Raw genomic sequence first — 27,722 nt, forward strand, 5'->3', positions numbered from 1 at the left:
GGAGACGTTGCAGTTTTAAAAATCATAATTAGGAAAAAATGTAATAATCACATATAAAAGAAACAGTATACAAGAAGTAAGTAATGAGGCCATTTACAGGATAAAGGAAGTCTCTTATTTTTATGTTATGTTTTCTTTGTGAAAGGGGATAGGAGTTTAATTTTGATAATTAAATTGTCAATGGTGGTGGGTTTGTTCGCATGTATGAGCTGTTGTGGACTATGTTGTAAATAAAGTAATAATAATAATAATAATAATAATAATAATAATTGTCTATGGAGAATATCGCTGGAATCAAATCCAATGCTCACTTGCATGCAGACGCCTCATCCTCTGTGGATTTGCATGCAGATAGCTTGTGCTTTTAACTGTTCAAAATCTCAATAACAAAATCACGCTATAATGTTAGTTAGATGAGAGATTCCTGTCTCTACTTCTATATTTTCTCCTCTCTTTTTGTGGGGCCGGGTGGGGCTGGAGGGATAGGACACCTGTTGCCCGAGCAACAGAAGAAGGGCATTCAAAAGGCGAAGACAACAGCCGTTGGACTCCCACTCCCATAAGCCCTAGTCTGTGTGATGGATGATCAGGGATGATGGGATCTGTAGTTCTGTTCCACCAAAAATGCAAAGTACGTTGCTCACCACACTTTTTGTGTCTTTGCGCACAGAGCAGCTGACACAGCCAGGCTTCATCTCTGTTGTTAGCACCACAGTTTCCTCGCTCAGTTGTTACTGCCAGTTCTTCCTCCTCTCCTATTTCCATTCAAGCCCTGTCGTTCTAAATGACATCATACTCTAGTATCACTGCCTGGTCCACAAAGATAAGAAAATAATTACACAGAGAGAGGCATCTGGCTGTGTGTGTGTGTGTGTGTGTGATTTCCAGGTTCAGATAGGAAAAACCATTTTTAAATGTCCCCCGGGGAGTTAGGGAGAGTTGCCAATATACATCAATAAAACAATCCAGCATTTTATTTTCCTTTTTTGGCAATTTAATAACTGGCTTAATAGATCCACAGCAAAGCAGCACATTAGATTCCTTACATACATATATTTATTGACTGAATAGATTCATTCAATACACATATTTAATAGTATAATTACATTTAAAAAAAAAAACTTCCTAAGGACATTGCAGATCTACCCAATTCCTCATTTGTTAAACTGCAGCTCTCATCATCTTTGACCACTGGCCATGCCGGCTGGGACAGATGGAAGCAGAGGAGTCCAACAGTACTTGGAGGGCAAACAATTCCTCCACTCTTGCCCTAGAGGACCGGGTTCAAAGTTTGGAGGCAACTTTGGGTGGGAGGGGGCTGATCAGATATAGGCAGGGCTGGCCCAAGACATTTTGACACCCGAGGCAAACCACAAAATGGTGTCCCCCTCCCCACCAGGGAAGCAGCTGCAGAGGTGCAGCATTCGGACCCTGTTATGTACTGAAGTTCTCACCCTGGGCCAGCAGGGGGATGCTGTAGATAGTTATGCAAATGAAGGATCGAAAGTGACGTTCAGTGATTGGATAGTTTAAGAAAGTTGTTACAGTAACGTGGCACTGGAGCTCTATATAAGCAGGCTGACTGAGTCCTTCAGTTCAGTTCTATCCTGGCCTGTGAATAAACAAGAGCTGTTTGAAGAATCGCTGTGTCATCTGATATGTTCACCCACAACTTAACAGACCCCATGTCATGGACCATGGGTAGGCAAACTAAGGCCTGGGGCATAGCTGTCAACCTTCCCTTTTTTTGTGGGAAATTCCCTTATTCCAGCACCATTTCCTGCTGCTTCCCGCGGTTATCCCGGATTGTTAGATATCCCGTAGATTGTCTCCGGGACAGGTGAGGCTGCTGATCCCTTATTTTCGAGGCTGCTGATCCCTTATTTTCAAATCTGAAAGTTGACAGCTATGGCCTGGGGGCCGGATCCGGCCCAATCACCTTCTAAATCAGGCCCGCAGACGATCCGGAAATCAGCATGTTTTTACATGAGTAGAATGTGTGCTTTTATTTGAAATGCATCTCTGGGTTATTTGTGGGGCATAGGAATTCGTTCATTCCCCCCCCAAAAAAAGTATAGTCCAGCCCCCCACAAGGTCTGAGGGACAGTGGACCGGCCCCCTGCTGAGGAAGTTTGCTGACCCCTGTATGGACTGACTGGAGGCACAAGTTGGGGATTCCCCCGAATGAAGACGGCTCAGAGCCTGGGGATTGGTGGTGGGAAAGAGAAGATTAGGAGGAGGAGGTGTCAGAAGCTGAAGCGGTAACAGGGTTTAGTGAGCAGGAAGAGTCTGTGCAGAGAGCAGTCCAGAATCAGAGGCAGAAGCTGAAGCAGTAGAGGAGGGAGGCCAATAGGCAGAGATGAGTTGGGCTGGTGAACAAACCAGGGGGTCTCCCCCTCCTGTGGCAACAAGATTCCTCTCCCCTCACCCACTGGTCTTCCAGGACCAGGAGAGATATGAATTGAGAGGAGCAAAGGCAGGCACAGACCCTCAAAGTGTTCCTAGTCCCACTGGGCTAGCCACTGTCTACCTCACAAGATTGCTGTGAAAATAAAATGGCAGGAGAACCATGTACAACGCCTTCAACTACCACCATAAATGTAATAAAATAAATGATTATTATAAAATACACTGCAGAGGTACTATGGAAACAACAAAATATCTATCCTTCACAAACTGTTCTGTTGACCAAAGAGCTTTGATCAAGCTCTGTGTAGTCATTATCTTAGTTTATTATCATGCCTGATTTGTACAAGGGCTCCATTTGCACTATTCATTTAAAGCAGTATTGCACAACTTTAAACAGCCACGGCTCCCCTCAAAACATCCTGGGAACGGCGGTTTGTTAAGGGTGCTGAAGGGGTGCTAGGAAACCTTTTTTTGCCCTTCCAGAACTACATTTCCCAGAGTTATCTAGAGAAAGGGATTGGTTGTTAATAAACCACTCTGGAAATTGCATGGGGAATAGGGGGTCTCCTAACAACTACCTCCTTAACAAACTAAAGCTCCCAGAATTCTTTAGAGGAAGTCATGACTGTTTAAAGTGGTATAATAATGCTTTAAATGTATGGTGCAGATGAAGCCGAGAAATGAAAAACTCAAGTCTCTTCCCTCAGGCTAGCAATCTCACAATTATAGCAGTCTGTTTTCCAGCCGTAACCACACAGATGCTCCTGGAAATCCACAGAGGAGGGTGTGAAGGTCAAGGCTTGGTTAGATTGATGACACTAATCATTCTGTGTTCTGCTCCTCTGCTTGATATTAAAGAGTCGGTTTACTGCAGTCTGTGGTGGTCATACTGCAGTATTTGGGATGTTGCTACAAGGCAGCTAGAAAGGGAACTGCTGCGTTGTACAGGGGGAAAAACATACAGTTTGGGTACTGAATATGTGTTTGTGTGCTTGAAGGAGCCTATTTGCACTGATCTCTCTTTTTGAGAACAGCTGTGTTTCCCAAGGTTATACATTTATTTATTTATATATATATATATAAAATACTGAGAAGCGGAGCAGTTTTGCAATGTCGTTTAAAGAATGTTCTGGATAATATTAGGCTTTACAGTGGAAGAAAGGGGAAGCATCACCATGGAAACCAGAATTCTGACAGAAGCTGCAAATTCTGCAGTCTCCCCCTGTGGTGTGTCACTCTGAACATGTCATTGTTGGAAATGCAAACTTGGAATAGGCACTAGTATGTATGCCGGGGGCTCCAGTAGTTGTAATTGGACTCCCAAGTCCCATCAGCCCCAGCCAGCAAGGCCAATGGGCGGAGATGAAAGGAAGCATATAGGTTGTTTGAATCCCTGCTATATGGTGTGGAATACAATACAGTACTGTCAACAAAGGTCCGTATAGTTAAAGCTATGGTTTTCCCAGTAGTGATGTATGGAAGTGAGAGCTGGACCATAAAGAAGGCTGATCACTGAAGAATTGATGCTTTTGAATTATGGTGCTGGAGGAGACTCTGGAGAGTCCCATGGACTGCAAGAAGATCAAACCTCTCCATTCTGAAGGAAATCAGCCCTGAGTGCTCACTGGAAGGACAGATCCTGAAGCTGAGGCTCCAGTACTTTGGCCACCTCATGAGAAGAGAAGACTCCCTGGAAAAGACCCTGATGTTGGGAAAGATGGAGGGCACAAGGAGAAGGGGAGGACAGAGGACGAGATGGTTGGACAGTGTTCTCAAAGCTACGAACGTGTTTGATCAAGCTGTGGGAGGCAGTGGAAGACAGGAGTGCCTGGCGTGCTCTGGTCCATGGGGTCACGAAGAGTTGGACACGACTAAATGACTAAACAACAACACTGTCACTGATAAGTAGTGTGTAACCTAGGAAGAGCTTGGTTCATGGCTCACTGAATAAATCAGCCTATTCTAACCTGGTGCCCTTTAGATGTTATTGACAACTCCCATCATCCCTGACCATTGGTCCTGTTAGCTAGGGATTGTGAGTGATATAATGATGATGATGATGTTATTATTGTTTATACCCCACTCATCTGGCTAAGCTTCCCCAGCCACTCTTACAGCACATAAAAAAAATGTAAAACATTAGACACGAAAAACTTCCCTAAACAGGGCTGCCTTCAGATGTCTTCTTAAAGTAAGACAGTTGTTTATTTCCTTGACATCTGATGGGACAGCGTTCCACAGTGTGGGCGCTGCTACCAAGAAGGCCCTTTGCCTGGTTCCCTGTAACCTCACTTCTGGCAGGGAGGGAACCACCAGAAACTCCTCAGAGCTGGACTTCAGTGTCCAGGCTGAATGATGGGGGTGGAGACGCTCCTTCAGTCAAAAACACCTGGAGGACATCAGGTTAGGGATGATGTTTGAAACTCATTAAGGTGGATTTAATTCTTAAACCGCAAGTTAAAAATATTGACCTATTTGCCACCAAGCTGCGGTAATTACTGAGATAATGCACGGGAAGCGTTTTTTATTATATCTCCTTGCCTCTGTGGGCTGAAGCTTGGATTTACTTTTACACTGCTAAAAAGGGAATCATAGAATTATAGGATTGTAGAACTGGAAGGGGTCATGTGGGTCATCTAGCCTAGCCCTCAGGAATTCAGGAATCTTTTGCCGAATGTGGGCACATGAACCTGAGATTATGTCCCGTGTGCTCTATCAACTGAGTTATCCAACCACTTTCAGTGAAGAGGAAGAGGAGCGGTCTGTAGGCTGTGGCGTGTCTCACACCACAGCTATGAACGCACCGACTTTTAAAGCAGGTATCAATCAATACTTTATTGCAGCCCAAAGACCCACAAAACAAATTGAAAATTAGATACAGTTAAAACATCCAGACAGAAAGATGAAAGAAACCAAGGCAGTCATTTTGTTTTATCTAGGGCATAATGATCTTTGTTTTTTATAACCTTGGAAAGAAACTTTGCCACCGCCAGTGTAATATCATTTGATCTGTCCCAAAGATATTTAATATGGGACGCTTCGGATTTTCACGGGAAATTTCCCAGTAAGGGTTTGATCAGTTGATCCCTTGCTCTTTAAAGCAGGTACGTTTCCATTGAAATGGACAGGATTCCGATTTCATTGCTGAAAAGAGAGCGGCTGGGGCTCAGGTTACACAGTATACTTTTGTGATATATGTGGGCTGAGGGGGGGAAGAGGAAGCTGCACTTTGTGCATGCTCAGAGACATTTTTTTGCACTTGCTTTTACATTTCTCACCAGGGCTTTATAACAAAAAACAAAACAAAACCCCAACATAGTCGGAAAAATAGATTCCTTACACATGTTGGACTACAATTCCCATCATTCCTAGTGAGCAGGACGAGCGGTCAGGGATGATGGGAGGCTGTAGTCAAACAACGGCTGGACCCATTTGGATGAGTTAGCGGAAGGCGCAGCAACCTGTCCCACTCCGCCTCCTCCGGTCTCCTAGCAACCCCGCACTATCGAGTACCACATTTCCCAGCAAGCATCGCTCCGCCGCGTACGCCGTGACTATAGAGCTAGGAAGGAAAAAAAGAAAGCACTTTCGTATCTCTATGTTTTCGCGCCACGGAAAAGCCTCAGAGAAGGAAGCGGGGCAAGCGGCTTCCGGCGGAAGTGAGGCCCTGTGGTTCCGGCCGGCGTGAGTGAGCGAGTTTGGGCTTTTTTTTTCCAAGATGGCAGCTGCGGCGGGCTTGGAGTTCCAGCGCGCCCAGTCCTTGCTGAGCACCGACCGGGAGGCCTCCATTGGCATCCTGCACTCCATAGGTGAGGAGCCGGAGGGAAGGGAGTGCCGGCCGTCCTCCGCCGGCTGCCGGGGGCTCCGGCGGGCGCAGGAGGCCGGCGGCAGGGGCGGCTGGCGGCCGGAGCCGCTGCTGACTCACCGTGAGCGGCTCTGAAGGGGGAGAAGGCAGTCGGGGCGGGGAGGGGAGTTGGGGAGCGGGGATGTTTTCTGGGGGAGGGAGGCTTGGTTTTGTGGGAATGGGGGAGTCCGGGCCGTCTCGGAAACCGGCCGAGGGGTCGGCATCGGAAGGGCCTAGGCAAGCGGAGTGGGGAGGGCTCCCCTGACAGGCTTCCCCAGACTCTCTCCCATCTCCAGCCTCTTCTTTGTCGTGGGAGGCAGGAACGCCGGACTCGGGTTTCCTGAGTTGCCAAGGTCTCCCTAATCTTTCCTAGCTGCTCGTCAGGTGCATCTCAAATCTCAGCCTAGGGACAAGGCAGCCATCAGACCCTAACCCGCCCCCCCACCTCCGAAATCTGATTTCAATCAGAAAGGTAGGAATAAGTTGTTGGGAGGAGAGGCGGGGGGAGAAGACTGGCACGGACTTCTGAAAGTGGTTTGTCTCGGTTTGCCAATGGAGAGAAAGAACAACAAGATGGTAGTTGGAGAGGGTGCCAACTTGATGGCATGAGATTCCTGGCTGTGGTAAAGGTAGGTGCGGGTGGGGGGAGTTGGCCCAACAATAAGCTTCCTAGTGGATCCCGTTTCCCATGCTTTTAACAGAAACTGGATGTGCAGATGCGAACAAGGGAGTGCTTTGTGATGCCGGTTCTGGGAGATCACAGTTCTCATCCTCATAGGAAGAGGTCCGGCTATGTTTTCCCCTCCCTGCTCTGTCAGACAATCTCCCTGACAGATGCTATTCTTTCCTTAAATTTTCTTTTTTAAAGAAAGTGGTGAGTTTTGAGGAAGACGTGGTGGAGGTTTGTTGTGGAGTAAGAGGTAGTAGAAGGGGTTAGGCGTAAACAAAGGCTGGGGAGATAACTGGGAGCGGTGAATATGGAGAGGGGTTAGTGGTGAAGAGATTGCATGGGAAAGCAGCATCGGTTGTGTAGTGAGGGTGTTGGCAAATCACCTCAGGAGCATGCCTAACCTCTTTCTTCTTGTGAGAGGGTTAATGCTTGATATTTGCTATGAAAGATGACATTTTGTGTACACCCCCCTCATATCTGTTTTATTAGGGGAAGGAGGACAGTTTATGTGCAAGTCGTCTTTTACCCAGAAACTAGATTTGAAGGGTGGGAGTGAGGTACAGGGACACAAAACGTGATGGTTTCTGGATGGCTTTAAAATGGTACTGTTAAAATTTGTGATGGGTAGGTCATTGTAGCTACTAGCTGTAATGGCTATATGCAATTTTTCTAGGTTCAGAGGCAATGTGACACTGAGTACCAAATGCTGAGATCGACAACAGGAGAGTGCTATTAACATCCTGCCTGTTTGTGGGCTTCTCAGAGTCATCTGGGTAGCCACTGAGAGAAACAATGTTAGGCTCTGTGGACAATGTTCATATCTAGGAGGGATTTTCTTATGATGTTCTACAATTTGGACTTTGTTCAAATAAGTAATATGGCTTGGGATTTCTAAAGGCATAACTAGGAAGGTGGGTTTTGGGATCAGGAAGTAGTAATCCATTTTACCTACTGTCAGAACAACTGAAGTTCTCATACAGGTTTGCAGTTTGCATGTGTTGATAGCAGCTGAGAGTTGATCATCTTCCTTCAGTGCACTTCACACAAAGAGCAGAGTAGGGAATCACGGAGAAACAAAGAAGACTAGCTGCAATACACCCTTTGAAACAAAGCTTCAACTATAAAAAGTTTAGGAAATGGAATGCCCTTAGAATTTGGGTGTTGTGCCAGAGAACAGGAGGGCCTCTCTGTTTTGGCCTGCGCCTTGCAAACTCTCCTTTCCTCCTTCCCACATTTTAAAATATATTCTTTCCCTTTCTTAGTTCAAGACTTGAGCTACATTTCTGTAGATCATATTAAATGAAATAAGCCACCAGGCACCACTTCTCTTCCTTCCCCAGACAAAATTAGCCTGAGAACAGCACCTGCTTAGAGGAGATTTGCTTGTCTTAAGACAGTAGGAGCAGAACGTGTGTACAGCAAAGGAAAACTTGATATTGTCCCATGCAAATGCACAAAATTATCTAGTCCTGTAGGTTTTGGTGGAATTCACTCTTGGCTGACGGGAACCGTTTGAAATAAATGACATTTCTGACTCAGTGAAATTATTCTTGTTAACCTCCCATTTGTTAATTGTCAAATAAAACTGTTCCTCATGGATTGGGAACAATTACCGTATTTTTCGCTCTATAAGTTGCACCAGACCATAAGACGCACCTAGTTTTTGGAGGAGGAAAACAAGAAAAAAAATATTCTGAATCTCAGAAGCCAGAACAGCAAGAGGGATCGCTGCGCAGAGAAAGCAGCAATCCCTCTTGCTGTTCTGGCTTCTGGGATAGCTGCGCAGTCTGCATTCGCTCCATAAGACGCACACACATTTCCCCTTACTTTTTAGGAGGGAAAAAGTGAGTCTTATAGAGCAAAAAATACGGTAAACCATGAGAGATGCCTCTTTATCCTAGAAATTAAAGTTTTGGCAAGGAGAAAAGTATTGATATGGCTAACATTATAATAGTGTGAAGTAGTCCTTCTGTATTGCTGAAGCCAATATTCTATGCTTAAGAGGCGGTTTGTAGTTTTTCATTCCTTTGTTAATATTTTACATATTGGCAGCTGTATACCGCAGGAAATGGTACTGTGCTGGTTTTTCTGAATACCACTATTTTTTGTGCATGTTCTTTCATGCAAGTTCACTAAAACTAGTGATATAACCACTCTTCTTGGTGTGAAGGGGCTTGTGTACAATATCTGGTGACACGCTAGAGAGCGATGAATATGCTTTTTCACAGCTGTAGCTGTGTCCACATCGCTGCTGTGATTACATTATGCCAAATATGCTGGATGACACAAAACCGAGCTGCCTCATGTTACTGAATTTCTCTGTGTCACAAACTCCGAATCGTAACCGGAGAGGCAGATGCTATGGTATCACAAGAAGCTAGCTGATGATTGAGCCGAATTATGCATGAACAATCCTTGATTAGGTGCAGAGGCTTGTCTTAACTTCCGAAAACCTTTTCTTTTTTCCAGTGAAGCGTGATGTCCAGGAGAACGATGAAGAGGCCGTACAAGTCAAAGAGCAGAGCATCCTGGAACTGGGGAGTCTCTTGGCCAAGACGGGGCAGGCAGAAGGTAAATTCCGTTTTAAAGCAGCTTAATAACACCTAACCGTTTTAATCTGTTTTTACTACTGTGTTTTAATGGTGTAACATACAACCGTAGGGTGAAAGGTGGTGAATAACGAATAAGAAAAAGAATAAAAGAATATAATGTCACCGTAGAAAAGTTACTGCTCTCTGAACAGTTACTGCTCTAATGTCACGTTTGTGGGATCTGGAAAAGTATCTCGACAAGAGAAGAATGCTAATTTTGGATTTGGTCACTGTAGACCAAACTAGACATGTAGTCAGAAGACGGGTCAGTGTGTGCTTGTTTTTCTTTACTAAAAAGCAACTGCTGGGGGTGGGGACAGGACGTATGGGGAAAGCATTTAAGCTCCCCCCCCTCCCATGGTTGTTATTTAATAAAAGAAACATACCCACACAAACACTTGTCATGCAGTTAGCACCGTAGAGAAGATGGAAAACTGTCCTGAAAAAATGCTACCAGGGAGCATACAGGTAATCCCCCTCCCCAAATAATAATACCAAAGAATTGGAGCCAGTATGTGTGGATGTTCCTCTTCTGTCTGAAATAATTGGCACTAGATTTTAAACTGTGTGGTCATTGCCACCTCAGGAATGAGCCGTTACGCTTCTGTTGTGTCCTTGTACAGCTTCAGAAGCTGAGCTGTGCTTCGCAACTTTGTTTTCAATGCAGAACTTGGAGGACTTCTGAAGTATGTGCGCCCTTTCTTAAACTCCATCAGCAAGGCGAAGGCAGCTCGCCTGGTTCGGTCTCTGCTAGATCTTTTCCTAGACATGGAGGCAGCAACAGGACAAGAGGTGAGAATTAAAATTCAAGCAAAACTGTAAACGTGGTGTTTGCAGTCGCTTTTCAGGTGTTCTGTCATAGCTGATCCTGTTCAGAGGAAGGCACGCACAACTTCATACAAAAGACCATCTCTAGACGGTGGCGGTTGTGCTGGAGCAAGTACTGTAAATTTTCTTGTGACATTTGTAAAATGAGGCTAATGAAATAAACAATATTCACCCTATCATAAAAAAGTGGAAATGGGTTTTTTAAAGTATAGAAGATAAAGAAAATATGCTATCTGAACGATAAACTTGGTCATTTCATTGTCCTTTTTACCCATTGTTGTCTTTTTAATTGTATATATTGCTTGTTTTATGTTGCTGTGGCCGTTGGCTAATGTGAATAAAGTTTATCTATCTAAAAAAAGTGGAAATAGGTTTTCTAAAGTATAGAAGATAACAGAAAATATGCTTAAAATCAATACCAAAGGTATATCTAAGGCATAGAACCATGCATCGGTCAGGAAAAGCTTGTCAAAACAAAAATCTCTTCTGTTGTTTCTAGAAAGTATAGAGCGCCTTGCAATAATACAACCTTGAATGATATAAATGCATGGGGCAGCTGTGGTCAAGTTATCCTCAGCCAGAAAAATAAAGCAATTTGAATGTGGTTTCTTTCTTTTTCTTTTAAGGTTGACCTGTGTCTTGAATGCATTGAATGGGCCAAATCCGAGAAGAGGACATTCCTGCGCCAAGCTCTGGAGGTAAGGTATGCTGTATATCCGTGTGACTTGGTACAGCTAAGTTGTGCACATCGGTCTCTCGTTTATTCCCCGGATTTGGAAACCTGCCATACTACCTGCCAGGGCACTGAAACCAGGCAACTGTTATCTATTCACGTTCCGCTGTGTTGCTTCTTCGGGTTATTGCTGACGTGTTACCAGGTTTCTCAAATGGTGGTTTTGGGTGTGATAGTTCCGTGCCACCTTTATGCAGACTTGCATCTCTGGGAGTTTTCCTCCCCTGTCTGTGATGCAAACAGTCAACATGTGTTCCCTCTTAACCCCCACGGTTGTGCTTGCTATATAGGACTGGTAAAAAGACAGGTATTTTCCCAGCCTTTATAAGCCGTCGGCATTCATTGATGTTGTTTTGTGGATCTTGTGAAAGGGAGGTGATCTGGATTAGCCAATGCAGAGAAGTTTGTATTTGACTGCAGATACATTTGTATTTGTGGATTTCTGCTTCTAGGTCTTTCTGCTCTGTGTGGCTTCGAAATGAGCTGCAGTTACATCCTTTGTTCCTTGGCTCATGTTTCTCCCCTATTGTGCCTCTTCCTATGTTGGGAACAGCTTCCCCTTCAATCTTATTACCGCACGACTGTGCATTCTCTGCTGTCGGACTTTACTCTGCATTGCCGTGCTTGTCCAGACTTGCAGTTCCTCTCAGCAAAGGCCTTGCCTCTTCCGTGGTTCACATATATTGCTTTCCGAGTCAGGAATGAGCAGTCTGTGGCACTCCAGCTATTGCCACACTCCAGTTCCCATCATCACTAACCACTGGTCATACTGGCTGGGGCTGATGGGAGTTAAATTCCAACAAGTTCTGGAGGGCGGAAAGTTCCTCATACCTGTCGGAAATAAGTCCCGTATTTTTTGCTCTGTAAGACTCACTTTTTCCCTCCTAAAAAGTAAGGGGAAATGTGTGTGCGTCTTATGGGGCGAATGCAGGCTGCGCAGCTATCACAGAAGCCAGAACAGCAAGAGGGATTGCTGCTTTCACTGTGCAGCGATCCCTCTTGCTGTTCTGGCTTCTGAGATTCAGAATATGCGTCTTGTGGTCTGGTGCATCTTATAGAGCGAAAAATACGGTATTTCACATTCATAGAGTTAATTTTCATTGAAATGCATCATTTACCTTTCTCTCTCCTAGGCAAGGCTGGTTTCTTTGTACTTTGACACTAAACGGTATCAAGAAGCATTGCAGTTAGGTAAGTAGATTACCAGCTGGGCACCGCTTTGCCCCTATTTTGATTTCATACTGGCTAGAAGGAATAGAGCTCCTTAATATAGTCGTACCTCGTTTTGCGGCCAGGATCCGTTTTGGAGCCCTGGCTGCTAGCCAAAAAGGACGCAGGGCAAAGTGCTGCGTCTGCGCACGCTCGTGGAGCGGTTTCTGCTTCTGCGCATGCGTGAGCTGCAAACCCGGAAGTAACCTATTCCAGTACTTCCACGTTTGCCGCGGACGTTTGCCGGAATGACGCTAGACAAGGCGGACGTTCTTGGAGGTGTTACTGTATTCACTTGCGTCTTACTCTAAACCTGCTTCATAAAAGCGTGTTCATCGCTTTAGCATCATGTATTGACCAGGATGCTTGAGGGAATTCAGTCTTTGGGTTCCAATAAGAACTGTCTGGAACCACATCTTTTAATATAAAATTATAAATATATGTTTAAAGTTAAACATTTCTGTAGCTTAAGAAACTACAAAGATAAATGGAGAAAACAAATAAATACATGGAGCATATAGCACAGCGGGCAAAACCAAAGGACATATGAGTCCTCCTGGATCAGGACAAAGGCCAAAATTACTCACCCTAAATGTTATGTGTTCAGTTCACAGTATCAGCTGTTGGATAAATGGCGATACTTTATTTGGCAACTCCTCAAACTGCCTTCCCTAGGTTCAGGCAGAAACGAGGTCAACTTTCCCATCAAGCTTCAATTCACCTGATTCTTGTTTAAAATAAAAATTATGAAGGTGCTCTGTTTTCATTTGACATACCCTTGGCCTTGCATACTTTCTTGGAGGCAGCGTTCAAAACTCTTAATGCAAACAGTTGCATTTTGCGAGAGGCAATGTCCTTACTGCGTTTAGGAGGCCTCATCGCAATGATCGTATCTGCCTGATGGGACTTCAAAGAGTTAGGCCCCCTCACCTCGATCTGATCCTTTTGTTCTGCTTCTCCAGCATCAGCTGCTCCTGCATTAATGTCCAACCCTAGGACCCTCTCATCCCACGAGGTAGTAGATCAGCTATTCTCCCTCCTTCCCTCCCTTTCTCTCCATTCTCTCTGTGGGCTGGCGCTGAAGGTGCAGGGCTAGAAAAGCCACCTGCAGGACTCCAGAGTAAACTTAAGAGCAGTTTCCTGATTCATTTGAATACAAAACAGAGGGAATGGAGGGGCGGAGGAGGAAAGGTGAGCCCCCTGAAGGCGAGAGCTCCCCAGGTAGTACAGAGAGGGGAAAGTTCCTATATATTTGCTTTCTTTCTTTCTTTCTTTCTTTCTCTCTCTCTCTCTCTCTCTCTCTCTCTCTCTCTTTCTCACTGTTGCATGAAGGAGGGGGACATGAAATGGTCTGCTTCTGGGTTGAATTGGGGGCAGCACTCCTCGATTGTGTTTCTCTACCAGATAGTCATTTTCTCTTGATCGCAGCCCAATCCAGGACATTCTGCTTGCTGTGTTTCCCCCTTTCCCCTCCTTCCGGTTCTCTGCAGAGTTCACAGCTCTGTCTCTTGTGTTTGTGTTCCTGGCTGTGTGTGTGTGTGTTTCCATACAGGTATCTGTGAATATTAATTATTCAAATAACAAGGTTTTGGCAACTATTGCAAAAGCTGAGCCCCATTTGCGTTTGTAGTGTCCAATTCAAAACTGTTATTAAAAATGATATTAACAACATGTCACTCACTGGTGTGAATTGCATATTAGTTATGCTTTTTGAAAAATAATAAAAAGTGCTGCTGCGTTATGGAGGGGGGGAATAGATGCTAACCATTCTGTTTTTGCGCCTGTAACTCAGGTTCCAGGAGCAATTTTGCTCTTAGCTTTTATAACTCAGTTTCTAACACTGCCAGGGGGTAAGACTTTGGTAGCCTGGCTGACTTGTTGCCCTCCAGAAGTTGCTGGACTCCCAACTCCCATCACCCCAGCCAGCATGGCTAGGAATCAGGAATTAGGAGAGTCTGAAGATCACAGGTTCCCCATTGATGCTTTAGATTCAGTTTTAAAACCATGTGAGGTTCTGCCTCTTCTCTCAGTGTCATAGTGACCCTGAGTCATTCTGATTAACTGACTGAGACCTGCACTGAATTCTCCACATGCCCAGAGTTGCATCACTTAACTGTCTTATTAATGGTGGTATGCACATATAGTGGCTTAATACGGTGGCTGATTTTCCATGACCTGATTAGGCAGGTAGGGCAGTGTTGTCTCCCATTAGTTGTCAAAGAACACAGGATTCATTTTCATGCTTTATATGTTAGCTTTGTATGTACCTAACTCTTATCTCAGTCTCCTTAATAGCGTTGTGTCACTTAATCCTATGAACGCCCAGTTTGCTTCATAGTGGAACTTGGGATAGAACCTGCCTTCTCCCATCAAAACTGACACAATGGGTGGAATTTTACTCACAGTAGACCCACTGAAGGGACGTGGGTGGCGCTGTGGGTTAAACTACAGAGCCTAGGACTTGCCGATCGGAAGGTTGGTGGTTCGAATCCCCGCGACGGGGTGAGCTCCCATTGCTCGGTCCCTGCTCCTGCCAACCTAGCAATTCAAAAGCACGTCAAAGTGCAAGTAGATAAATAGGTACCGTTCCGACGGGAAGGTAATCAGTGTTGCTGTGTGCTTCTCTGGTTCGCCAGAAGCAGCTTAGTCATGCTGACCACATGACCTGGAAGCTGTATGCCCGCTTCCTCGGCCAATAAAGCGAGATGAGCACCGCAACCCCAGAGTCAGTCATGACTGGACCTAATGGTCAGAGGTCCCTTTACCTTTAGACCCACTAAAATGAGTCGGGTCCATTAATTTCAGTGGGTCTACTCTTGAGTAAAACGTAGTTGAATACCACCCTGGTTTTCCACAGACCAGTCTCAATTCAGTTGACCTGGTGTGCTAGCAGAAGCTAACGGGGCTTTTGTTCCTCCAGATCAGCTCTGGAGCATCCAGAACAGCACGTGTATTTTGTCTGGCAAACAGAAAATCTTGCATTGATCAGGAGAATACAGTGCTGAATTCCTTCCCTTGATATCACAAGTTCTGTTGAGTAGCAAAGATAAATATTAAGTATTTGAGAGGTCAGAGAGGGGGGCTCCAGAAAGGGATTCTCTGAGACAACCGGCTCCACTGTATGACTTTTGTCAGGCTCACAGCTTTTGCGGGAGTTGAAAAAGATGGACGACAAGGCCCTCCTAGTGGAAGTGCAGCTGTTGGAGAGCAAGACCTACCATGCCTTGAGCAACCTGCCAAAAGCAAGAGCAGCATTAACTTCTGCCCGAACCACAGCCAATGCAATCTATTGCCCACCGAAGCTGCAGGCGGCGCTGGACATGCAGTCAGGTAAGTCATGCAGGCAGCAGTTGTGTCATACATGCTTGCTGTGTTTGGGATTATTATCCTTTGCCCCGTGCAATAAACACTAGCCGGGGTGTGTTGTGCGAAAATGAGATGCGGCCGCTGTGCTCGTTTGATCGTGGGTTTGTAGTCTGTCATAGGACAGGTAATAGAAGGAAAGAAGACAAATGCGATTAAAGAGATCCTACATTGGAACAATCCATCCAGGGAGCTTTAGAGAATCTTCCCCCAGGAGGTTTTTAAAAGAAGCTTGGTTAGGTTCTTAGGCCATGTGGCTGATCTAGGTAATCGGCAGGATCTCTTTCAACTCTCACTCTAGAGAGTCCGTAGTGAAACCCAAAATACAGGCATGGGGAAATCTAGCAAAACAAAAACAGATGAGCTCTTGTCTTAATTGCTGTCTTAACTGATGCATATCATGCAAGAGGAAGGCAAAACTGACCAGAGCTTGGTAGATTTTGGAAAAGCCCCTCAGTTCTCCTTTTGTCAGAGTTAAGCTGAAGTAATTAAATGCAGAAGCAATCAGAGCTATTAGGACACACACACACACACACCCCATTTACAAATGTAGCCTTTTTGATGTACATTCTTAGATTGTCTCTTTTCCCCAGTGCCTGTGTTAGTCCTTTAAAAAAAATTTTTAAAATCATTTTTTCGATACAAACAACAACTGCAAAAGACACATACAACAAAAACCATAATCATAACACAATTTGACAATTCAGATTTGAATACACTGATATACCAATGACTACACCTTTTTAAACAATATTTTCCCACCTCTCTTCCCCCCCACTTCCCTCCACTATCCGCCTTATCACTTAAATATTCGTTCCAGATTTCTTCATATTTATCCATTCTTATTTTGCGTCGACATGCAATTCATTCGTATGTAGCTAGTCTGTCCATATTATCAATCCATGTGCTCAATGGAATCTTTTTGCCACTCTTCCAATTCATCAAAACAAGTTTTTTTGCTTCTAATATTATTTTATATTAGGTGCCTGTGTTAGTCCTTTAATTTTTCATGGCTGTGCCTCTCCCCTCTTACCTTTGGGCAACCGCTAAAACCAGCTCAGTTGCAACCCTTGAAATTATGCATAGGGGAACTGATTCCGATTAGCTTGCATTAGCGTAGAATTTGAGGACTGGCTGAACTGATGCAGCCCTCTTGATAACATTGATTTTCTTTTGTCAGAAAGAGAGAGGCAGGGGAGAAATGACCCTTCGAGATGGTCTCTCCCTAGAAGGACCGATAAGTAGGACTTTGCAGCCATCATTCCCGGCGAAATTGGATGCTCTAACCTGGTCCTTGTGTTTACCTTCCCTTCTGACAGGCATCATTCATGCAGCGGAAGAAAAGGACTGGAAGACGGCATATTCCTATTTTTACGAGGCATTTGAGGGTTACGATTCCATCGACAGCCCCAAAGCTATCACGGCGTTGAAATACATGCTGCTGTGCAAGATCATGCTGAACTTGTATGTGGCTAATTATATCGCAAAAGGAATGCAAATAGCCCCTTGTGTCCTCCCCCTTTTTCAGCAGTCATTTGGGTTAAGACGCATGCTCTGGTATTAGATGAAGCACCGGGATCCTTAACTGGCATAATTCATGAGTGTCAAAGCCTGCAGAAGGGAGGCAAGAATGCAGGGGGCAGTGGAAAGAAAGAAAGAAGGATTAAGGGTCGTAGGAAGGGGTAGAAATAAGCATACTAGTCATTGCCTCTCTCTGCTGTAAGTCTCGTTCAGGCCTCTTTGGTACATGGAAATGGCACTGCCACAAGAAGGCAGCCTGGATTTCTTAAATCCTCTGTCTTTATGGAGGCCAGGCAGCGCTTCCCTTCATTTGAAAGGAAGAAGATCCTTGGGAGGATGAAAAGGCCACTAGATTCTGAGTTCCCAGTTTTTTAACTGAATGGATGTATAAGTGCCTTGCTTATACAGTGATACCTCGGGTTACATACACTTCATGTTACAGACTCCGCTAACCCAGAAATAGAACTTTGCTTCAGGATGAGAAGAGAAATCGTGCTCCAGTGGTGCGGCGGCAGCAGGAGGCCCCATTAGCTAAAGTGGTGCTTCAGGTTAAAAACAGTTTCAGGTTAAGAACGGACCTCCAGAACGAATTAATTACTTAACCCGAGGTACCACTGTAATGAGCTCTGCTAACAGCCAGGGACATGATGAATCAACACCTCTCATTTTATATTCTGTCCTTTTCAGGCCTGAAGATGTGCAGGCCTTGGTGAGCGGCAAGCTTGCACTGCGGTATGCAGGCAGACAGGTACAGAAACGCCGATCTACCTTTTTTGTCCTTGAGTCTTTTGATCCCATCTCCCACCGTTAATTTTTCAGTGAATTGGGCTGCCTTGCAGATGGGTCTCTGAAGTAGGGAGCGCCTGGAAGACTTGAAGTGCTGCGCAATTGCATCTTGAGGGTCTCTGCTGCCCAAGCCGGGGTTCTTCTATCTCGATTGCTTGTTCTTTAGAGCTGCATAGTCTGTTTCTTTCTGTGATATAGCAGCTGTTTTGCTTTGAGTGAGGATGGAATTAGAACAGATACTTAGCATTCTGGTTGATGTCCTTTCCTGAATTTCCCCCTGACTTCTGGGAAGTATTTTTCACAAGTGCGAGTGCTGCAAACGCAACCTGCCGTTCACGTGGCCCAGAAAAATGCTAACGGTGGCTCCTCTCTCTCCCTCGCAGACAGAAGCTCTAAAATGTGTGGCACAGGCTAGTAAGAATAGATCACTGGATGACTTCAAAAAGGTGAGTAGGCACAATGGGGAATGGGCTAATTATTCTTCGACTAGGTGGTTGAATAATAGGCTTAAAAATTGAACTTTCACATGGAGAGGGAGTAGATCTCTGCATACTTGGGGAGGGTGAGGGGAAGGGCATTTTCATTGCTTGGGAGATTCCTGGGAACATCTGATTGGCCGCTGTTGGACAAAGAGAGGCTGTGGCCTCATCCAGTCATGTTTACTCAGCTGTTCCACTGAGTTCAGTTAGTGCCTACTCTCAGGAAAGTGGATGTAGAGTTGGAACCTTTCCTGCTCTGTTTCTTGGTTCTTAAAAACAGGAAGAGTGGAGATATCCAGAGTAGTGTTGTTTGTGGTGGGTTAGATATTAACATGAGTGTAATTTAGTTTTTTTATTATGATGATGATGATTTAACTAAATTTGTATACAGTGGTACCTCGGTTTTCAAACATAATGCAGAGGGCGGTCTGCAAATTTCATTGAAGCATTTACTTCTGGGTTTACTGCTTTCAAAAACCAAAATGTTTGGTAACAGAGACGTCCGAAAACTGAGGTACCACTGTACCACCCTATACCCATAGATCTCAGGGCAGTTCACAACAGAAAATCACAATATAAAAAACAGAAAATACATATTAAAAACAACCCAATAATTCCTCCTTCTACAGCACACTTTAACAGGGTAACAGATGTAAATCAACTGAAGTCCTAGGAACATTTTTGCTTGGTGAAAACACTTCTTTTGTGTTAAGAGTTCCAGATATTTGCTTGGCAACTGCCCCCTGACGTTTCCAGTAACTGGGCTAAGGATGGGTAAAAACATGGGGGGGGTGAAGAGCAAGCCGTTTGTTTATTTTATTTTGTTTTAGTCCAAGTTATATGTGAATAAACTTGCACAGAGGGTGAATGGTATTCCCAGAGGTCAAGGACTGGCGTTTCAGGCCTCTGCATAGATTCCACTCTCACCTAAGATTAGTAGATTTTTTATATAAAAAAAATTGTACATTGCCGAAGCACCTACAAATTTGCACAATTCTTTTCTTGGAACAGGTGTCTTGATTTCATTAAATGCAGCATTAACACAACCCTGTACAGTGGACGCTCAGGTTGCGAACGTGATCCGTGCAGGGTGCACGTTCGCAACCCGCGTCTGTGGATGCATGGGTTGCAATTCGGTGCTTCTGTGCATGTGCAATTTAGCGCTTCTGCGCATCGCGACCGCCAAAACCCTGAAGTAACCCGTTCCGTTACTTCTGGGTTTCGGCAGTCCATAACCCAAAAAAACGCAACCTGAAGCGGCTGTAACCCGAGGTATGACTGTATAATATTATTTATTTATTTTTTTAAAATATTTTATTGAGTTTTTAAACATAAAATAAAAAGTAAACACACAAAATCCCTTCACCAAAAAGATAACATACAAAGAAATAAGTACAAGTCTACCCACAAACAACATAGATAAAAGAAAATAAAGAATGTAACTAACTGGACTTCCTCGCATCTCCCTTACCCTGCATTATTTATAATAAAAAATACCAGTAAATACAGTCTGGTATGACTGTATAATATTAGACACAAATAGTTTCAGAATGATTCCAAGGAGTCTTCACTCCCTTGGCCCTAAGAATGGTTGCATCCTCGTCCTCTGTACTCATTGCTGACTTAATCCAATCTTTCACAGGCTCTGAAAGATTATAAAGTGGAACTCAGGGATGACCCCATCATCAACACACATCTGGGCAAACTCTATGATAACTTATTGGAACAAAACCTGATCCGGGTCATTGAGCCTTTCTCCAGAGTTCAGGTAAGAAGCACTGGAAGAGCTTCCTTTCTCATTGTTTCAGCCTCCATGAAGTTGGCGGTCATCTACTTAGATTTCCCAGTTAAATTTTCAAAACAACCATTACCATGTCCAATGCCAAAAGTATTGGCAGTAACAGCAGGCTGTTTTCAAAACCCTGTGTGCAGATCTTTCCTTTGCATTTCTCAAGAGTGTGGTAAAACATTATCTTACACTATTGGTTAGGCTCTGGAGTGGTATAACTGGAATTGCAGGGCAGAAAAAGAGAGATGGGGGAGCTCTAAGTGGTTTGAGACATCAGGTGAGCCATTGATTGACAGTTCCAGGGGTCCTGGATTTCTTCTGCTGCTTCCAAATTCTGCAGTGACATTTGTTATTAAAGGTAATGGTTGAAAGTGGCAGATCCCTACATTTTAAGAATTGATTACTCTGACTAAGCCTGTTTGTATGACTTGTGTAAGATGGATTGCTGATAAACAGGTTGGGTACCGTATTTTTCGCTCCATAAGACACACTTTTTCCCTCCTAAAAAGTAAGGGGAAATGTGTGTGCGTCTTATGGAGCGAATGCAGGTGGGAGGCTCTGCTCAGCGCTCCCTTTAAAGAGCCGCGTGTGTGCGGTTCTTGGGGGCGTTTCCCTGAGGAGGGTGAAGGGCAGCCCATCAGTCCCTTCTCCCACCTTGTGGAAAAGCCCCCAAGAGCGACACACATGCTCTGTGCAGCTCTTTAAAGGGAGTGCGGCTCTTGGGGGCTTTTTTCCCCGAGGAGGGAGAAGGGACTGATGTGCTCTCCTGCCTGCATTCGCATCTGAGATACATACAGGCTCTGCTCAGCGCTCCCTTTAAAGAGCCGCACGGAGTGTGTGTGTGGCTCTTGGGGGCTTTTCCCCGAGGTGGGGGAAGGGACTGACGGGCTGCCCTCTGTCCCTTCCCACACCGCCCAGAAAAGCCAGCAAGAGCCGCTGCCAGGCTCGGCTCAGCGCTCCCTTGTAAGGGCTCCCTTTCGTCCCTCATCCCGCTTTGGTGGGAAGCCAGTAGAAGAGGCGCTGCGCAGCTATCACTCTTGCTCGGCTGGCTTCTCAGCGAAGCGGGAGGGCCGACGGAAGAGTTTAAAGCAAGAAAAGTGAGAGCCGCTTGCATGCTCTTCACAGAATATTTTTTTTCTTGCTTTCCCCCTCTAAAAACTAGGTGCACCTTATGGTCAGGTGCGTCTTATGGCACGAAAAATACGGTGACTTGAGGGCCATAGTGTGGGTTGGAGACCTTGACTGACATTTCTTCATGTTAAGAGCCAATTTTTTTATTTTTATTTTTTAAAAGCACTTACTGTGGATGACTGCTGGGCTTGTACTGGACTTTAAGTTATATCTAGTATTGCATTTTGAAAAAAGTAATGCAGATTTAATCAAAAGGTTACTGGAAATAAATGGATAATGGGAGCGACTTGAACTGTGTGTTAAGTTAAAATGAGTGGAATTGGCTGCTGACATGAGATTGTCCTAAAAGGTGTCAGAATCTACACAGCTGTTGCATACTGACTGCCTCTTCAGCCAAGTGTAGCAAATGAAAACCATAATACGTGTATTTGTTCCTTTCGAATCGTGTTGGCACTCGTTCTCAATTTCTTTTGCAGATTGAACACATATCTAGCCTTATCAAGCTGTCAAAGGTAAGAGCATGGATGCAAGAGACTACATAAGCTTGCATGTACATGAGCAGCTCTGAATGTTCCTGTTAGTAGTTAGGAGCTGCTAAAAAGAAGGGGCCTACCTGCTGCCATAAAGTTCAGGGAAGAGAGAGCAGAGCAGGCATGAAACCGCATTTAAAGTTTTGTTAAACTTCCGTAATCGGTTGTTTGTGAATGTGACAAAAACTGACACTTGTAATGATGCTGTGATCTTCACGCATAATTTCATAGGGAGGAAATAATCCCAAGAGTCTTAAATTTAATAAATCAAATTTAATTATTCAGTCAGTGCTGGGAAGGAGACATTTATAAGAAAGTCTTGACATCTGAGGGTGTCATAAGTTCAACCTATTCTATATAATGTGACGTTCCAGTTGCCAGATTATAATAGATTTATGGCATAATAAGCAACATAATAAAGTGGTCATTATTTAACACTTGATAAATTGTCAAACTGCCTAGAAGCCAATAATCCTCCCTAATACCAGTATTTTCAGCTAAAGTGAACACAGTATAGAATCTTAAGAGAAAGTAGAATCAAAATTGAATTGATGGAGAAATAATTGCACAAAGGAAAAATAAACATCTGTTATCGTATATATGAAGAGAATAAAGAAGTGGGGGAAAAGATTAGAAATGTGACAGGCATAAAGTGAAAATAAAGATTTATGACAAATACAGCTTTATTACCATGTGTGTGTTATGCAGCTGGTATTTAACCATGATTAACAAAGATATATCCATAAATTAGTGGAATATGGAGAAAATGTGGGAGAAAGTCACAGATTATATTAGTGTTTTATGGACATGCAAAAAGATTTGAGTGTTTTTGGAGGGAGATAGTGTATGCAAGAAATAATTGGATAACCCATACCGAGGAACCCTTGAATAATAATTTTGGCACATCTTGAAGAACATGTGAGGTCAGAACATCATAATTTTAAATTAAACTGTTGCCAAACAGTCATAGTGCAACAGAATGAGAATGGTTTAATAAAAATTGATAACCTTGCCACAATGACAGCATTAATTGAAATGGTACATTCAAGGGAAGAAATACAAACAATTTTATAATCCCCCCCCCTTCCCTTTATAAAACACATGGAACAAGAACATAAACTTGAATTGTTTAAAACCTTTTTTATTTCTGTTATAATCAGTAGCATATATAGAGAGCCTTCAGCCTTTGAAAATATATTTAAAAATAAACTAACAGTTTTACTGTATGGTTTAGATGCATGTCATAAATGTGTATATTAGAATTAAATATGTAATGTCTTTTGCTTCAGTTCAGTGCTAAGAGTGTGTGAGAGACATGGGAGTTTTTTGTGTAGAGAAAAGAACAGCAACTCTTGCTGTCTCTAGAGCATATGTGAGGCGCTGAAGCAACCTCTAGGTGGTTTACCTCAAGATTGCTATCCCAGGAACCACAAAACTTCAGGCTGGCAAAACCAGCTGGTCCATTGTTGGCTCTAAGAAGCTGATCGTCTCCTGGTTCTCTTTCAGGCCGATGTGGAAAGGAAACTCTCTCAGATGATCCTGGACAAGAAATTCCACGGTAAATCCCCTTCCCTTTGCCAAATGTGAAATAGTCACGCCCACCACAGTCTTGGGTTGCTTGTCCTGCCTTGCTTCCCCACCTCCAAGAACATGATGCGAACGAACAAGAGCTTAGATGTGCCAGAGGACAAACAAAAGAGGGGTTGTATTTAGGGTTGAGGGACGCGGGTGGTGCTGTGGGTTAAACCACAGAGCCTAGGACTTGCCGATCAGAAGGTCGGCGGTTCGAATCCCCGCGATGGGGTGAGCTCCCACTGCTCGGTCCCTGCTCCTGCCAACCTCGCAGTTCGAAAGCACGCCAAAGTGCAAGTAGATAAATAGGTACCACTCCGGCGGGAAGGTAAACGGCATTTCCGTGCGCTGCTCTGGTTCGCCAGAAGCAGCTTAGTCATGCTGGTCACATGACCCGGAAGCTGTACGCTGGCTCCCTCGGCCAATAAAGTGAGATGAGCGCCGCAACCCCAGAGTCAGTTATGACTGGACCTAATGGTCAGGGGTCCCTTTACCTTTACCTATTTAGGGTTACCAGATGTTCCTGGGGACAATCCCTGGATTTGCAAATCTGTCCTCGGATAAATTTCATCCCTGGAATGTCCCCAGATTTGCAAATCTGTCCCCGGGAAACGTGGCAGCGGCAGCCTCGACAGCCCGGAGCCAGCCTGGTAGCGCAGTTTGCTATGGCTGGCTTCAGGAGCTGCTCGCTGCAGCCGCCACTGCAAAGGGGAACCAGGGACGTCCTGCGGTACAGATCTCTTGCCCCCTTCTCCCTTTGTTTTGACAGATCAGGGGAGACTCAGGAGTCACAGGCAGGTGGCTGTTGCCCAGGAGGGCCGCAAGGCGCACGGTTTCTCTGCCTGGCAAGGTGCAAAGCCCTTCTTTCGCACCCTGTGAAACAAAAATGCACAGAGCTTTTAAAAAACTGGGAAACACCGCCCACCCCTGACTCCCAAGCCTCCCCCGATCAGTCAAAACAAAGCGGGAAGGGGGCAGGAGATTGGGAGAGGCTCGGGAGTCACGTTGCCCAGGTTTTTAAAAACTCTGCACATTTATGTTTCACAGGGTGCGAAAGAAGGGCTTTGCACCTTTATACAATATGCATGTGTGCTTGGGCCCAGGGTCTTTTGCCTCACCATCCCCACTACTGACTCCCTGTTGCTACTCAGCTTATAATAATAATAATAATAATAATAATAATAATAATAATAAGTGTCCCCGGATTCATTGAAAAATATCTGGTAACTATAGTTGTTTTAGACCTGAGGAGCTTCACACCCTTGGGGGTTCTTCATTATCCATATCTTAAAAACATCTTGTTGAGGCTGGCACCTTCCGTATCTGGCTTACCGTACTTTTCTGTGTATAAGATGATGGGTTTTTTTACTGTAAAAAAAATGGGGTTGTCTTACACACGGATAGTGCAGAGGGGAGATGGGCAATTTGTTGCAGTCGCGAGCAGGAGCTTTTATGCGGCGATTTGGTGGATGATTGGTGGCTTTGGCACGGGCTGCTTAGGCTTGGCTGCTGCTGTGGCAATTGTGCTTGCTGCTGGTGGCGAGGGGGCAGATGGTTTTGATTGCCAGTGTATTTCAGTCGTGAGTGATTTTTGGCATCCCCCCCCAAAAAAGCTCAACAACAACTCTGGACAATCCTCCCCCCCAAAAAGCTCAACAACTCTTTGCCGTCTCCCCCCATTTTCTTAAATTGGAGTCCCCCAAAATAGGGGTAGTCTTATACATGGGGGCTTGTTATACACGGAAAAATAAGGTGTTTGTGCTGTTTTCTTGAGGAAACGGTCACTTGAGGGTTAGATCAGTTTGTGCCCCATTACTTGAGAGGCCTAACCGGGGCTTTTCTCTTTTGCCAGGGATCCTCGACCAAGGCGAAGGCGTCCTGATTATTTTTGATGAACCGCCTGTAGACAAAACGTACGAAGCTGCTCTGGAGACCATTCAGAATATGAGTAAAGTAGTGGATTCGTTATACAACAAAGCCAAAAAGCTAACATAGGTGAGGGGCTCTTTATAGTGTGAGCTGTGACAGATTTTGCATCCCCCCGAGAGGGTCGTTCAGTTGAATGACGTGGCTCCATCTATCTTTCTTCTTTTTTTCTTGCAGAGCTGAGAACTGTTGGCTGTTGCTTTGGAGAGTTGGTGCGTGAAACCTTTTGGGGGGGTGGGACAAAAGGCTAGAAGACTGGTGGGGTGTTTTTTGTTCCCCACCCCCCCTTTTGCTCTTACTTCTCACTCGGAAAGTTTTAAGACTTCCTCATCTGATCCATCTTGTCTATACGATTGTGTGTTCCAGTTTCCATGTAACCTTTTACCTGCTGAACTTTGTACTGGGATGGGGAAATAATAATGTTTAAAATAATAAAAAAGGAGAGTTTCTTGGGGGTGGGGGGAAGGGAGCAGCGGCAGTATCCTAAATAAAAGGAGAGAGGCTTATGCTACCTTAAAAAAAACAAAAAAAAGTGCTTCCCATTTTCTTGAGGGCGGCAGAAGGGTGGGCCAAGTCTTTTGACACTGGTAGGAACCCAGCCGCCAAAGGCACCTCCATACATCCACAAAATTCCTACACAGAAGGCGTTTTCCATGTACACTGTAGCATAACATGGCTGTACACATGCCCTGGGAAGCTGTGGCTGACTGTAGCTTCTCAGCATGAGCATGCACAGCAAAAAAAACAAAAAGCTGTCTGTGAGTTTGTGTGTGGGTTTTCCCCGCAAACTCTCTCTTTGTAGTCTTGCGTTCCATGTAGGAATTTTGTCATCTGTGAAGTGGCCAGTTAGAAAGCGGGAGTTCCCTTAACCTTGTGTCCAGAATACAGAGATTTCAGGCAGCCAAAGCGAGACCAGTTTGCTAATCCACAACAACAACCACAACTGCTGAAATGTCAGCGGAAAGAATTTTAGGCCTCCAGCCACCTTAAAAACTCCCTCTTGAATTCTGAGGCCTTAACAGGTACGAGCCCGCTTGAATACGTTTTCCCACGGTCATAAAAAGAGCGAGAGATGGCCCAAGTCACTTTTGAACGGTGGCTCCGAAGGTTTCCTGGTTCCGTACTGCATGCCGTTTGTCCTTTATTATTATTGTTTTTTTAAAAAAGGCTAGAAATGTACTTGCCTTTTAACTTCACAACAAGATATGCTGTTGGAAAGAACTGAACTTCTGTACGATATTAACCTTTTTTTAAAAAACTGCAGATGGGTCTTATTTTCAGCTGGCCGTCTTGAGGCCACCCAGAGAGGCTTTTAAAACTGTTTTCCACCCCTTGAACATCCAAAATGAGACGGATGAGCCGTTCTAGGCAGAGGTCAGGGCTGCACATGACACCAGCCGTGGGGATGCCATCGAAAGCGGCATATTACCGTAGCAGCTTTCCCACATCTATATATTGAGATCTAGGAGGATTTGCCGCAAGACTCAGTGTGGTTTCTTTGGGTTTCCCCACCACTGCACTCAGTGGTGTGGACTGGGGAAGGGGAGATTGCAATGTGGCGAGCACTCTTAAAACTAGATCAGCAATTGTGGTGGTCCCAGGGCCCAAAGCTAGCCTCCTGAAACTTGCCAGCCTGGAAGAGGGTGTGTGTGTAGAGGAAGCAGTGTCTGTGGCAGTGGGGAATAATTAAAAGAAAGAGATCCTGGCTTGCCACTTATCATCATCTCAAAGTAATCTTCCAGGAAAGCTAGTTACTGACCCTAGACCAGGTGGGATAACTTGCCCCTTCAGCATCACTTAACTGGCATTTTTGCGGCAGGTCTAAACAGTGTAGGGCCAACGCCACAATTTTGTTCAAGTCCAGGGGAACATGAGGGTGGTGTTCATGTGTGGAAGAGGAAGGGGGCTATTAACCCTGGCATTATGTCATTGAACGATGAAGTATATTTAAGGTGTTAACCGGCATCTGAGTAGGTCAACCTTCTGCATCGCCATTTCCTTTCTGTGCTTTCTCACACTTTTTTTTCCTTCCATTTTCGCAAAACGATACTCCCATGCCACAAAATATTTTTTGCATTCGCATGAAATCTCTCTCAACTGGCTGAACCTTCCTCCCCCTCTCCCCCCAATGTTCTCCCTTTATTTTGTCCTTCCTGCACTCTATAATCTTCCTCTCCGTCTCAGCCAGTCCAGATGTTCTGGGGAAGTGGTTTTTTTTTTTTTTGTCTTGGGGAGGGTTTTGGCACCATGAATTCAAATGTACAAATGGTTCACGCTAACACACACCAGGTATATCTGATGTTCAGATGGCATACAAATAAAAAAAAAACCTTTTTCAAAA

General features: G+C 44.6%; 1 protein-coding gene across 1 annotated transcript; it reads left to right on the forward strand.

Annotated features, from left to right (window-relative positions):
• The first annotated feature begins 5,990 nt into the window (after positions 1-5,990).
• Positions 5,991-27,722, forward strand: PSMD11 (proteasome 26S subunit, non-ATPase 11). The gene is made up of 14 exons (XM_083470056.1): positions 5,991-6,218; positions 9,393-9,494; positions 10,182-10,306; positions 10,969-11,040; positions 12,209-12,266; positions 15,420-15,614; positions 16,967-17,111; positions 17,856-17,916; positions 18,338-18,400; positions 20,076-20,201; positions 21,830-21,865; positions 23,390-23,441; positions 25,308-25,450; positions 25,559-27,722. Exons 1-13 carry the CDS (start codon positions 6,128-6,130, stop codon positions 25,448-25,450), a joined length of 1,269 nt encoding a protein of 422 aa, XP_083326182.1. The 5' UTR covers positions 5,991-6,127; the 3' UTR covers positions 25,559-27,722.

Source organism: Podarcis liolepis (genome assembly GCF_965112155.1).
Source record: "Podarcis liolepis genome assembly, chromosome: 13".
Classification (NCBI taxonomy): Eukaryota; Metazoa; Chordata; class Lepidosauria; order Squamata; family Lacertidae; genus Podarcis; species Podarcis liolepis.